The sequence below is a fragment of the Bos mutus genome, chromosome 23, assembly GCF_027580195.1.
Source record: "Bos mutus isolate GX-2022 chromosome 23, NWIPB_WYAK_1.1, whole genome shotgun sequence".
Taxonomy (NCBI): Eukaryota; Metazoa; Chordata; class Mammalia; order Artiodactyla; family Bovidae; genus Bos; species Bos mutus.
The window spans coordinates 14,843,495-14,858,743 of NC_091639.1; the positions used below are offsets into that span (position 1 = coordinate 14,843,495).

At 46.2% G+C, this 15,249-nt stretch overlaps 1 protein-coding gene across 2 annotated transcripts in view; it reads left to right on the plus strand.

The window, feature by feature from the left end:
* The first annotated feature begins 12,815 nt into the window (after positions 1-12,815).
* The window catches only part of E2F3 (E2F transcription factor 3), an 84,565-nt gene continuing 82,131 nt past the window's right edge, over positions 12,816-15,249 (plus strand). The window contains exon 1 of one of the 2 annotated variants that reach the window (XM_070360754.1): positions 12,816-13,278. In XM_070360754.1, coding sequence (XP_070216855.1) covers positions 12,892-13,278 — 387 coding nt within the window. In that variant the 5' untranslated portion in view covers positions 12,816-12,891. Of the gene's footprint in view, positions 13,279-13,904; positions 14,515-15,249 lie in introns of those variants that run through there. The other variant, XM_070360756.1, reaches the window with a different exon arrangement.

The window sequence follows — 15,249 nt, forward strand, 5'->3', positions numbered from 1 at the left end:
AAAGAATTCAGTTGCCAATGCAGGAGACTCAAGAGATGCAGCTTTGATCCTTGGGTTAGGAAGATCCTCTGGAGAAGGAAATGGCAACCCACTCCAGAATTCTTGCCTGGGAAATCCCATGGACAAGGAGCCTGGTGGGCTACAGTCTGTGGGGCTGCAAAGAGTTAGATGTGACTGAGCACCCAGAAAGGCATATCACTATTTTTAATGGGCATGACTAAATTATATTTCCTGGTGATGCATATTTGGGTGACAAATTTTTTTAAAAAACAAACAAGTGAAGACTTAAAACTATCAGGCTAATGGTACTTTTATTGGGAGGGAAGGGGCCGTGATCAGGATTTTGGGGAATGAAAAGGACTTCAGGGGTGCCGATCAAGTTCTACTTTTTGACTTGAATGGTGCTTACAAATGTTCACCTTATAATAATTCACTAATCTGTGATTTGTTTTGCTTAGTTTTCTGTATTTTTTTGTTTCAATAAAAGCCTGGTAACTACTGTGTGATCTATAAGATTCTTCTAGGAAATTCTGCTTTTAAAAGATAAAAATATCACACTGAGAGGGGTGACTTACTTATATCCCACACTAGTGGGTGGTCACTCTATTTATAGGATCTTTAAAGTAAGTACATTTTCAGTGAGCTAAGGTGAATAAGGAGACAACTAAAAGTTGTCAAAAATTTTAAAAAGATTAAAATCTAATTCAAAACAGCAAGGAAACACACACCTTTGAGATAATACCATTTTTTTTCCCCATCCAGTACATTGTATCTAAATAGTATTGTTAACTGAGCAGGAAGAGCTTTAGTAGAAGAGGCAATGTGCACTCAGGGTACAGTCTAAATAAATAGTTACACTAACAATGGTACCATTAGTTGCTCAAAGATTCTATATACAAGAGAATTGTCTATGTCATCATTGCCTAGGAAGCCAATGCACAGAGCAGAGACTGCTGGGGCATGCATGCCGGTGTGGCAGTGTTTCCCAAAGTGTGTTCTGTGGACCACTGCATCACAGTTATCCTGTTTATGAGGTGGATTCTTGGAGTCCAACCAGAAATTCAGATTCAGTAGATGAAATGGGGACTAATGCTCTAATGCAGGAAGTTCATCTGAGATTTATTTAAAAACACAAAAGCGGAGGAGGAGCCAAGATGGCGGAGGAGTAGGACAGGGAGAACACTTTCTCCCCACAAATTCATCAAAAGAGCATTTAAACGTCGAGTAAATTCCACAAAACAACTTCTGAATGCCGGCAGAGGACATCAGGCACCCAGAAAAGCAATCCAACTCTTGAAAGGAGGTAGGAAAAAATATAAAAGACAAAAAAAGAGACAAAGAGGGAGGGACGGAGCTCCGTCCCCGGAAGGGAGTCTTAAAAGAGAAGTTTCCAAACACCAGGAAACCTTCTCACTGCGAATCTGTGCCGAGCTTTGGAAGCACAGAGGGCAACGTAACAGGAAGAAAAAAATAAATAAACAATTAAAACTCAAGATTATGAGTCCTATGGTAACTCCCCCAGTGGAGAAGCAAGCGCAGACGCCTGCAGGCGCCATTGACAAGCGGGGGGGCTGGGCAGGGAGGAGAGCAGCGGGCTGCATCGCTTAGAGTAAGAATCTGGCCTGAATACCCTGAGCACTATCTGAGCAAAATAATTTGGGCTAACAAACCAGACTTGGGATATCTACTACGAAAAGCCAGCCCCAACCTAAGACCGCCAGGCCCGCACGGAACAAAGAATTGAACAGAGATAGCCGGCTGCAGACCTTCCTCCGGTGATAGGCAGCCAGAGCCGGAAGGGGGCAATCGCAGCCCCAGAGAGACATTATCTATAAAACTGTAAGCAGGCTTTGCTAACTAAAACTTCTTGGGGTCTGGACGGTTAACATCTGCCTAAGAAGGTGCGCGGTTTTGCGCCCAGATAACCGAAAGTGGCGGGAGGCGATAAGTCGCAGCATTGGCGCCGCCAAACACCTCATCACTTGAGCTGCTCGGACCTGGGAAGAGCACAATACTCAGGCCCAACTGAGTCTGCGCCTCTGAGGACTATCCGAGTGCCTGAACCTGAGCGGCTTGGACCTGGGAGGTACATGCAACCCAGGGCCAGCCTTGGATTGTTCGGCGGAACAACCTAGAGCCCGAGCAGTGTGGGCAGGGAGGCTACACGGCGCAGTGAGCGGGACAGACCCAGTGTGGCTGAGGCACTGCGAGCGCATGCCAGTGTTATTTGCTTGCAGCATCCCTCCCTCCTCCCCACACAGCGACTGAACAAAGAGAAGAAATACAGTTCCACCCATCAGAACACTGACACAAGCTTCCCTAACCAGGAAACCTTGACAAGCCACCTGTACAAACCCACACACAGTGAGGAATAGCCACAATAAAGAGAACTCCACAAACTGCCAGAATACAGAAAGGACACCCCATACTCAGCAATTTAAACAAGATGAAGAGACAGAGGAATAGCCAGCAGATAAAGGAACAGGATAAATGCCCACCAAACCAAACAAAAGAGGAAGAGATAGGGAATCTACCTGATAAAGAATTCGAATAATGATAGTGAAATTGATCCAAAATCTAGAAATTAAAATGGAATCACAGATAAATAGCTTGGAGACAAGGATTGAGAAGATGCAAGAAAGGTTTAACAAGGACCTAGAAGAAATAAAAAGAGTCAATATACAATGAATAATGCAATAAATGAAATTAAAAACACTCTGGAGGCAACAAATAGTAGAATAACAGAGGCAGAAGATAGGATTAGTGAATTAGAAGATAGAATGGTAGAAATAAATGAATCAGAGAGAATAAAAGAAAAACGAATTAAAAGAAATGAGGACAATCTCAGAGACCTCCAGGACAATATTAAACGCTACAACATTGAATCATAGGGGTTCCAGAAGAAGAAGACAAAAAGAAAGACCATGAGAAAATACTTGAGGAGATAATAGTGGAAAACTTCCCTAAACTGGGGAGGAAATAATCACCCAAGTCCAAGAAACCCAGAGAATCCCAAACAGGATAAACCCAAGTAAAAACACCCCAAGACACATATTACTCAAATTAACAAAGATCAAACACAAAGAACAAATATTAAAAGCAGCAAGGAAAAACAACAAATAACACACAAGGGAATTCCCATAAGGATAACAGCTGATCTTTCAATAGAAACTCTTCAAGCCAGGAGGGAATGGCAAGACATACTTAAAATGATGAAAGAAAATAACCTACAGCCCAGATTATTGTACCCAGCAAGGATTTCATTCAAGTATGAAGGAGAAATCAAAAGCTTCTCAGATAAGCAAAAGCTGAGAGAATTCTGCACCACCAAACCAGCTCTACAACAAATACTAAAGGATATTCTCTAGACAGGAAACACAAAAATGGTGTATAAATTCAACCCCAAACAATAAAGTAAATGGCAACGGGATCATACTTATCAGTAATTACCTTAAACGTAAATGGGTTGAATGCCCCAACCAAAAGACAAAGACTGGCTGAATGGATACAAAAACAAGACCCTACATATGTTGTCTACAGGAGACCCACCTCAAAACAGGGGACACATACAGACTGAAAGTGAAGGGCTGGAAAAAGATTTTCCATGCAAATAGGGACCAAAAGAAAGCAGGAGTAGCAATACTCATATCAGATAAAATAGACTTTAAAACAAAGGCTGTGAAAAGAGACAAAGAAGGTCACTACATAATGATCAAAGGATCAATCCAAGAAGAAGATATAACAATTATAAATATATATGCACCCAACACGGAGCACATGCAGTATGTAAGACAAATGCTAACAAGTATGAAAGGAGAAATTAACAATAACACAATAATAGTGGGAGACTTTAATACCCCACTCACACCTATGGATAGATCAACTAAACAGAAAATTAATAAGGAAACACAAACTTTAAACGATACAATAGACCAGTTAGACCTAATTGATATCTATAGGACATTTCATCCCAAAACAATGAATTTCACCTTTTTCTCAAGCGCACATGGAACCTTCTCCAGGATAGATCACATCCTGGGCCATAAAGCTAGCCTTGGTAAATTCAAAAAATAGAAATCATTCCAAGCATCTTTTCTGACCACAATGCAGTAAGATTAGATCTCAATTACAGGAGAAAAACTATTAAAAATTCCAACATATGGAGGCTGAACAACACGCTGCTGAATAACAAACAAATCACAGAAGAAATCAAAAAGAAATCAAAATTTGCATAGAAACGAATGAAAATGAAAACACAACAACCCAAAACCTGTGGGACACAGTAAAAGCAGTCAAGGGGAAAGTTCATAGCAATACAGGCACACCTCAAGAAACAAGAAAAAGTCAAATAAATAACCTAACTCTACACCTCAAACAACTAGAAAAGGAAGAAATGAAGAACCCCAGGGTTAGTAGAAGGAAAGAAATCTTAAAAATTAGAGCAGAAATAAATGCAAAAGAAACAAAAGAGACCATAGTAAAAATCAACAAAGCCAAAAGCTGGTTCTTTGAAAGGATAAATAAAATTGACAAACCATTAGCCAGACTCATCAAGAAACAAAGGAGAAAAATCAAATCAATAAAATTAGAAATGACAGTGGAGAGATCACAACAGACAACATAGAAATACAAAGGATCATAAGAGACTATTATCAACAATTATATGCCAATAAAATGGACAACGAGGAAGAAATGGACAAATTCTTAGAAAAGTACAACTTTCCAAAACTCGACCAGGAAGAAATAGAAAACCTTAACAGACCCATCACAAGCATGGAAATTGAAACTGTAATCAAAAATCTTCCAGCAAACAAAAGCCCAGGTCCAGACGGCTTCACAGCTGAATTCTACCAAAAATTTAGAGAAGAGCTAACACCTATCCTGCTCAAACTCTTCCAGAAAATTGCAGAGGAAGGTAAACTTCCAAACTCATTCTATGAGGCCACCATCACCCTAATACCAAAACCTGACAAAGATGCCAAAAAAAAGAAAACTATAGGCCAATATCACTGATGAACATAGATGCAAAAATCCTAAACAAAATTCTAGCAATCAGAATCCAACAACACATTAAAAAGATCATACACCATGACCAAGTGGGCTTTATCCCAGGGATGCAAGGATTCTTCAATATCCGCAAATCAATCAATGTAATACACCACATTAACAAATTGAAAACAAAACCATATGATTATCTCAATAGATGCAGAGAAAGCCTTTGACAAAATTCAACACCCATTTATGATAAAAACTCTCCAGAAAGCAGGAATAGAAGGAACATACTCAACATAATAAAAGCTATATATGACAAACCCACAGCAAACATTATCCTCAATGGTGAAAATTGAAAGCATTTCCTCTAAAGTCAGGAACAAAACAAAGGTGCCCACTTTCACCATTACTATTCAACATAGTTTTGGAAGTTTTGGCTACAGCAATCAGAGCAGAAAAAGAAATAAAAGGAATCCAAATTGGAAAAGAAGAAGTAAAACTCTCACTATTTGCAGATGACATGATCCTCTACATAGAAAACCCTAAAGACTCCACCAGAAAATTACTAGAACTAATCAATGATTATAGTAAAGTTGCAGGATATAAAATCAACACACAGAAATCCCTTGCATTCCTATACACTAATAATGAGAAAACAGAAAGAGAAATTAAGGAAACAATTCCATTCACCATTGCAACGAAGAGAATAAAATACTTAGGAATATATCTACCTAAAGAAACTAAAGACCTATATATAGAAAACTATAAAACACTGGTGAAAGAAATCAAAGAGGACACTAATAGATGGAGAAATATACCATGTTCATGGATTGGAAGAATCAATATAGTGAAAATGAGTATACTACCCAAAGCAATTTATAGATTCAATGCAATCCCTATCAAGCTACCAACAGTATTCTTCACAGAGCTAGAACAAATAATTTCACAATTTGTATGGAAATACAAAAACCTCGAATAGCCAAAGCGATCTTGAGAAAGAAAAAATGGAACTGGAGGAATCAACCTACCTGACTTCAGGCTCTACTACAAAGCCACAGTTATCAAGACAGTATGGTACTGGCACAAAGACAGAAATATAGATCAATGGAACAAAATAGAAAGCCCAGAGATAAATCCACGCACATATGGACACCTTATCTTTGACAAAGGAGGCAAGAAATATACAGTGGATTAAAGACAATCTCTTTAACAAGTGGTGCTGGGAAATCTGGTCAACCACTTGTAAAAGAATGAAACTAGAACACTTTCTAACACCATATACAAAAATAAACTCAAAATGGATTAAAGATCTCAACATAAGACCAGAAACTATAAAACTCCTAGAGGAGAACATAGGCAAAACACTCTCTGACATACATCACAGCAGGATCCTCTATGACCCACCTCCCAGAATATTGGAAATAAAAGCAAAAATAAACAAATGGGACCTAATTAAACTTAAAAGCTTCTGCACATCAAAGGAAACTATTAGCAAGGTGAAAAGACAGCCTTCAGAATGGGAGAAAATAATAGCAAATGAAGCAACCGACAAACAACTAATCTCAAAAATATACAAGCAACTCCTACAGCTCAACTCCAGAAAAATAAATGACCCAATCAAAAAATGGGCCAAAGATCTAAATAGACATTTCTCCAAAGAAGACATACAGATGGCTAACAAACACTTGAAAAGATGTTCAACATCACTCTTTATCAGAGAAATGCAAATCAAAACCACTATGAGGTACCATTTCACACCAGTCAGAATGGCTGCGATCCAAAAGTCTACAAATAATAAATGCTGGAGAGGGTGTGGAGAAAAGGGAACCCTCTTACACTGTTGGTGGGAATGCAAATTAGTACAGCCACTATGGAGAACAGTGTGGAGATTCCTTAAAAAACTGGAAATAGAACTGCCTTATGATCCAGCAACCCCACTGCTGGGCATACACACTGAGGAAACCAGAATTGAAAGAGACACGTGTACCCCAATGTTCATCGCAGCACTGTTTATAATAGCCAGGACATGGAAGCAACCTAGATGTCCATCAGCAGATGAATGGATAAGAAAGCTGTGGTACATATACACAATGGAGTATTACTCAGCCATTAAAAAGAATACATTTGAATCAGTTCTAATGAGGTGGATGAAACTGGAGACTATTATACAGAGTGAAGTAAGCCAGAAGGAAAAACATAAATACAGTATACTAACGCATGTATATGGAATTTAGAAAGATGGTAACGATAACCCTGTGTAATGAGACAGCAAAAGAGACACTGATGTATAGAACAGTCTTATGGACTCTGTGGGAGAGGGTGGGAAGATTTGGGAGAATGTCATTGAAACATGTGAAATGTCATGTATGAAACGAGATGCCAGTCCAGGTTCAGTGCACGATGCTGGATGCTTGGGGCTGGTGCGCTGGGAAGGCCCAGGGGATGGTATGGGGAGGTTGGGAGGGAGGAGGGTAAAAAAAAAAAAAAAAAAAAAAAAAAAAAAAAAAAAACAAACAAACAAAAAAATAAAAACACAAAAGCTCTATCTAAACAGTACCTTCCTGGACTGGTCAAAGAACTGAAGACAAGAAACTCTACACCAGCATCTATAATAAATAACCATAATGGTCAATTTTCAAGGATAAGCACTTAGAAATTTTGTTACTAGTGTTTGCTATGGTAATGGCTTAAGGACACGCTCCTTTTCCCTCCTAACCAGGAAGATAAAAAAACAGAATGTTATTTCTATGTGGGCAACCAACTGAATTGCAATAGAAAACCCTTAGATTCAAATCTTGAGATTCAAAACTCTATACTCTCAATCCAATGCAGCAACCAGATTTGGCTAAACTAAATTAGAGGCACAATTTAAATTTTAGATGTTCCAAAGACTATCTGGATTTGTGAGCAGTTTCCTTAATCTTGAAAACCCATAATTTTTCCATCTGAAGATTTAACTTTTAATTCCAAGATAACCATTTAATATTGAATAGTATTATTTCTTGGGAGTTATTTATATAGGTCTTATTATTGGCCAAATTGTATTTGACACTGAAAAAATGAAGACTTTTAGAGAAAACTGTAATGTCAAACTTTATACCGATAGTGTATATAATGTGTGTATATATATACATATATGCATACTACGTTGCTTCAGTCATGTCCCACTCTTTGCAACCCTATGGACTGGGGATTCTTCAGGCAAGAATACTGGAGTGGGTTGCCATGCCTTCTCCAGGGGATCTTCCTGACCCAGGGATCAAACCCTTGTCTCCTGCATTGGCAGGTGGGTTCTTTACCACTAGCGCCACCTGGGAAGCCTATAAATGTGTGTGTGTGTGTGTGTGTGTGTGAATAAAGAACTTGTTAGAATAAATGGAAGGATAAGAAGGTGCAGTAGGAGATTGGAAGCACCCATCAGGGTATTAGACATTGGGGTGGCAAGGCTGGCTGTAGCAATGGGAAATAATGGGCAGACTATTTGGCCCTCAACTTTAGAGCATAAAGGACTTACCTGGAGGGACTCGTTAAATGAGTCTCAGGCCCTGTCTCAGGGATTCTCATTGGCTGGGGTAGAGCTCAGGAATCTGCACTTTTATAATCTCCTAGGCAGCAGCAGCAGGGTAAGTCTACACCAGGTGGTCAGCAAGTCATACTTTGAAGAATCTTCAACAGGAGCTATCACCCAGGCTGGCCATGAGTATCATCCATGTATAGTAAAGAATGGTATCTTGGCAACAATTCAAAACAGGGTGAGTAGCAGCTAAGAGGTCTGAGGCTCAGGTAGGCAGGCTAACCAACCCAGGATTGCCATAATAAATCACAATAAACTGGGGAGCTGAAAACAACAGAAACCTACTCTCTGGCAAGTCTAGAAGCCAGAAGTCTGAAATAAAAGTGTTGGCTCTGTTCTCTCCAGAGGCTATGGAGGAGATTCTGGTCCTTGCCTCCTCCAGCTTCGGGTGGCTGCCGGCATTCTTCAAATTCTGCTCCTCATTCCAACCTCTGCTGCTGTCTTCACATGGCCATCTCGCCCTCTCTACACATTTCTCTTCTGGGTGTCTAAGAATACTTGTCATTGGATTTAGGGCCCATTCAGATAATCCAGAATGATCTTGTTTCAAGATTCTTAGCTTAATTATATCTGCAAAGACCCTTCTTCCAAATAAGGTCACAATCACAGGTTCTAGAGATTAGTACGAAGATGTGTTTTGGGAGCACTGACACCATTCAAACAGAATCAGGGGCCAATTCTGGGACAATTAGTTGCCTTGGGTCACTGTCAGAGCAAGGGAGAGCGTGGGGGTGACTGGCAAGAACAGTCTGGCTCCAGTGCTAGAGCAGTCTGACCTTTGAGGGAAGGTCTTGGGGCTCAGATTTAGGGACCAGTCAGAAGCTGGCCACCGACAGATGAGAGGGTTGGAGTAGGAGCTGCAAAGTTGACCTTGTTACCTTGAACTTCTGAGTCAGGATTCTATAATCCCCGCTAACCAGGACTTGACCGTGCTCCTGCCCTGGAACAAAGCTAAGCTGCCACGGCAAGTGGACATCCGGCGGCAGAGGGAAGATTAGAGGCTGAGTCAGAACTGGACCAAAAAGTGCTACAGCACAATTGCACAAATGAGTAGAATCATAAATTGTTGTTGTTTGTTGTTTAGTCACCAATTTACATCCAACTCTTCTTATGTGACCCCATGGAGTGTAGCCAGGCTCATGGTCTGTGGGATTTCCCAGGCAAGCACACTGGAGTGGGTTGCCATTTCCTTCTCCAAGGGATCTTCCTGACCCAGGGATTGAAACCAACTGTCCTGCACAGGCAGGCAGATTCTTTGCTGCTGAGCCACCAGATAAGCCCAGAATCATAAATACCTATTAATCAAAGTGCTATTATTATTGCTCCTTGTCATCATAATCTTGTGATATCAGTATTAACAATATGGGATCTCATTTAACATACAAGAACACAAGCTTTTAAAGATGAAAGTTAGATAGCCAGTAAGTAGAAGAGGTAGAATTTAAACCCAGATCACTCTGGCTCCAAATCCCCTTTTCTTTCTACTAAAACGTGCCACCTCTCCACAAATTAACTTCCAGCACTTCCTCTTCTCTCTTTGAACCCTTCCCACCCCATCCTGGGGTTCATTAAGCGTAACATGTCAAAATATGTCTTTCTCCACCAAATACCTTACATTAAAAAGTGTAACGTGGCTAAGGTAGAAGGGTAAATATTTCAAAGCTTCCTAAACTAGAACCACAGGGGTGGGTCTAGGTGGTTAACATTTGCTACCTGTGACTATGTCCTATCCATCTTACCATAAGCAGTAAGGAGGAGCGTGAGGAGTTCAGGCAGAGATCCTGTGCACAGTCCCAAGTCCTAGACTTGTCTCTTATCTTAAAATGCAGGTCTATAATGACAGTGCCTGTTGTACCATCACTTCTTCCACAACCCCCACTATATTCACCCAATTCATGCTGTCAGTGATGTACTGTTATTGCTGTTCAATCATGTCCGACTCTTGCAATCCCATGGACTGTAGCCTTGCCAGGCTCCTCTGCCCATGGAATTTTCCAGCCAAGAATACTGGAGTGGGTTGCCATTTCCTACTCCAAGGGTTCTTCTTGACTCAGGGATCGAACCTATGTCTCCTACAATGGAGGATTCTTCACTGCTGAGCCAACGGCAAAGCCCAGTGACATTCTACAGCTGGTGATATCCAAGTAGTTACTAGTTTCTTCCACAGTGACCCACAGTGGAAAGTAACATTGATGATCAAGACCAAGGAAGTTGCTAATACCTTATGCCTCTAGCCCAATGAGGCATTGATGCCCTATGCTGCTACTGCTGCTAAGTCGCTTCAGTCCTGTCCAACTCTGTGTGACCCCATAGACGGCAGCCCACCAGGCTCCCCCGTCCCTGGGATGATGCCCTATGAATACCACCTAATCTGTCCTAAAGATAGTGTCAGTTTGATGACACGTATCATTTATGTTAATAAAGGTTTGGGTACTGGGCCTTGGATCCTCAATTAGCTTGAATGCAAAAACCAAAATTTTCCTAAGCCTGGTGCAAGTTTTAAAAATACTTTGAGCTCACCCTATTTCAGGTAATAAGACTGATATATCTTGTCAGGCTTTTCATAGGACTGGGTATATGAGTTTTGGAAATTAATAATAATAGTCTTGCAAAAGGGCTGGAGGTATTGCAATGCTCATCACCCAGTGAACACCAGATCAGCAGTTATTTTGTACAGTTCTCAGTGACTGGAACTGTAAATGATGACCCAACCTATGTACACCTTTTCTCTCAACCTGCTCGGGGTCCTTTTCCTGCTCAGTCTCAAAGGCGCAATCTTCAATTTTAAAGTCCATGAATACTTGCAGCAGTACAAAAGTCAGTTTGACAATAATTTAATATTTTTCTGGTGGCAATGAATAGTTTACTTTAAAAAATTCTTTGAAAATATTTTGGAGTAAGTTTGGGTTGTTCTGTCAGAGAACTTGCTAGGAAACCAAAATTGTAAAGTGCTGGTGCCAGGCGTGCGGCGTTTGTTTGGAGCAAGACGTCATTGTGGGAAGCGTGTACTTCTTTGGATTACCGTTTGGCGGATTAGAACCCCGCCAATCAGTCCTAGGTTAGCCCAGATTAACCGCCCTGGGTGCTTCTGGGCCAGAGGGTGAGGGGTTGGAGGTGTCTGCTGAACTCAAAATTCGCTATAAGATTTCACTTGGCAAAACATTCGGAGTTAATTTTTACTTAAATCCCATCAGGCTAATAATGAAACTACCAGAAATGATCTGTAATGGTAACTAAATGGTGCCCGCAACCACGTCAGTCGAACCTTCTGCCCCCACGATTCTGTCCGCCCACATGCTTCTGTCTGTCAGCCTCGGCCTCGGGATCAGCTCTTGCCGCATTGGTTGGATTTCAGGAAGGGGGAAACCCACGATTTAAAGGGCTCAGTTTCCACCTGCCAGGCGTCATTTGCAAGGTCCAACTTGCCTTTGGCACACACTTGGGAGAATCTCTCGCCGTCGTTCACCTATTACGGTTACTGGTCAAACGAAAGTGAGTCCCCGAAAAGTGTCCCCTTGGTCACCTTGACAATTTCCAAAAGCGAAACTTGCGCTCTAGGTTAAATCCACACTGAGTCTGCGGGGCGCGGAGTCCTGCCCAGGTCAGCAGCGCCCGCCCGGCTGGAGGGCGGGGACGAGGGAGGAGCCTGTACAAGGCGTGGTCTTCCGTGGGAGAGAAGGCAGACTTTACCCCCCACCTCCAAAACCCCACACTGCGTCCCAGCCAATCAAGGAAGAGTATGCAAATAGAGGCCCTGTCGCCCCGACAACCATGATGCGCGGCAGCCAATTGAAACCGGCAAGTCGCGGTCCTGCTCCACGATTGGGACGGAAGGAATGAGACAGAGGCCCAATGGGCTGTGGGAACGGTCCTCGGCGGGTTGAGGGGCGGGGATATGCAAATATGGTTTGAAAAGCCGGCGGGAAATCTGAGTTTCGCGGGAGGACCTTGGCGCGTAAACCGTATCCCTTCATTCATTGTCAGCAGCAGCTTCCTGGAGCCATTTTTCAGCTGCCGGCCGCAGCACTCGGGCAGCCGCCGCCGCCTCGCAATCCATTGCATCGGCCGCCCCCGACGCCTCCATCCCCCCTCGGGGCCCGATATCCGTGCGGCCGGGACCCTCCTCTCTCCAGGGCCCCGATTATTTTTGGCCCCCGGGGCCCGTGCGGTGCGGAAAAATAAAAAGAAAAGAGAGAGAAGGGGCTCGGAAGCGCCGGGCGGGGAGGAGAGAAGGAGAGACTTGGAAACTCCGACTGCAAATAATAAAAGAAATTGCAAACAATACGTTAATATTACCATAGCAATAAAAAGAGCAGGAGCGAGAGATGAGAAAGGGGATCCAGCCCGCCCTGGAGCAGTACCTGGTGACCGCCGGGGGTGGGGAGGGGGCGGCTGTCGTCGCTGCGGCCGCTGCAGCCTCCATGGACAAAAGGGCACTGCTAGCCAGCCCCGGCTTCCCCGCCGCCGCCGCCGCCGCCCCGAGCGCGTACATCCAGATCCTCACCACGAACACTTCCACCACCTCCTGTTCCTCCTCCCTCCAAAGCGGCGCCGTCGCCGCCGGCCCCCTCCTCCCCAGTGCCCCCGGCGTGGAGCAGACCGCTGGCAGCCTCATCTACACCACGCCGCACGGACCCTCTGGCAGAGCCGGGCTGCTGCAGCAGCCACCAGCGCTGGGACGCGGCGGCAGCGGCGGCGGCGGCGGCCCTCCGGTAAATGCCCTCCCGTCCCCACCGTCCCCAGCCCGGGCGGGAGGTGGGCTCGCATTGCGCGGGGTGGTGGGCGCGCTGCGGGCCGCCCTTGGTGGGGAGCGCGGGGCCGAGCGTCTCGGGCCTCGGCGGCTGCCCCTCCAACGAGGGTTTATTGTTAAAGACTCGTGTGTTGCCCCCCGCCAGCGCCCGGAGGGTCGGGGGACTCCGCCGCGAGCGCAGGGCGGCGGGGATCGCCTTGGCGCGAACCACATCAAACACTCCGAAACTTTTCGCGGCCCCCCCTCCTCTTCTTTTCCTGCACTTTTCCCTACCCCCACTCTCCCCTCCCCTCCAACTCGAAGCTTCCTCTTTCTCGGGCGTAGGAAGGGGTCACGCCCCGGATGGAGAAGGGGGTGGAGGAGGGAGTAGGGAACTGGGGAGTGGGAGACTCCGGGGGGTGGAAACCGGGGTGGGGGCCCTGGGGGTGATAGCCCCCCCTTCCGGCCTCCAAGGCCCGTTGGCAGCCGGGGGTCCCTAAGGCGTGCTCGGAGTGCAGGGGCTCTGCCAGGTTGCGCTTTGACACATTTGGGGATCTGTTAACTCCCGGCAACAAAGGGGCTGGGGGGAGTGGAGGCGGGCGGTGGAGCACGGATCCGGGTGCCGGCGCGGGCGTGGGCTGTCTAGCGGGTGAGGGGCTCGCGGGCTGGCGGCCCCGGCCTGGGCGCATCCCGGCGGTGGCCGCGGCGGCGCCCGCGTGGCCCGAGCGCCCGGGCCTTCCTCGCCGGGCCCCGGGCCTGCCCTTGACCCGCCTCTCCCCTTGCCCCTTCCTTCCCCCCGCCCTGTCCCCCTCTCCGCCCCCCGGCGACGGAGGGCGGGGGCAGCCGTGTTCCCGTCCCGCCGCCTGGGTCTGTCCCTCTCCCCGGGACCCGCCGGTGACGTTTCGCACACGTGCGCGGAGGACGCGCCTGTGACTGGGGAGGAGGCGGCGGCGGCGGGAGGGGGCGCTGGAGGGGGAGAGGGGGCACCCACTTCCTCCTGCTCGCCGGCTCCCTGGCCTGGGACCGTCCCGGCGCCCTCGCACCCGCCCCCGGCGCGGCCACCCTCCCTCTCCTCTCCCCGGCACCCCCCCCCTCCACGGGCGCCCGCCCTCGCCCGGCGCCGCCGGTCCGCTCGGCCCTCCGGGCCCCCTCTCCAGCCGGCACCCCCCACCTCCCCCCCGGAGCCAGGCTGGTTTCGGAAATGCCCTTACAGCAGCAGGTTAGTGACCGGGACGGCTCGGGGGGCCGCCGCCGCCGTGGGGGTACAGGATTCTGCTGGGGGGCTGGAGCCGTGAGGGTAGGCGGTTGAGCGGGGTTTTGGAGTGGGAACGGGGGGTTGGGTGCTCGAGGGAAATGAGTAAGCAAGAAAAATGTAACTAAGTAAATGCCCCGGCCTCCGGTTCTAGGAACCCAGGGGGCAGGAGTGTCCGCCCCAGGGGGTGGGTATGGCGTTTACGTGGATTTTTTCCTAGGGGGGCCGAGGGATGGGCGATCGGAGGGGGGCTTCTCGCCGATGGCCGAGTTGAGCTCTGTTTTCTGTCTTCCTTCCCTTGTGCTGGAGGGGGAGGGGGGCGGGTCAGAGGGTAGGGTGTCTGTAGGATTCCCAGGCCACCCGCCACCCCCTCCCTTTGTCCCTGTAATTTATAAAGCGCCTTTGAGAGATGATTTAGGTCAGTATGCGGCTTCTTTTTTTGTTGATACTAGAAAGAAGTGTGGCCGGGAGGTCTTCCCCCTTTCTCCTTTTCTCTCCTGCATTCCCTTCCTCCATGCCTCCAGTCTTCTCCCTCGTGGTGAGGCTTGGCCCCCACGAGGCTAGAAACGAACCAGACCCAGTTTTGATAAATGGTGGGTTGGTCGTACCCAACGTTGACCTCACCTTGTCTCGGCTCCGAATGGGCTGAAATTTGGGGAGACTCGAGATTCTGCAGAGGTCTTTAAGAGCGGCAGCACCCAG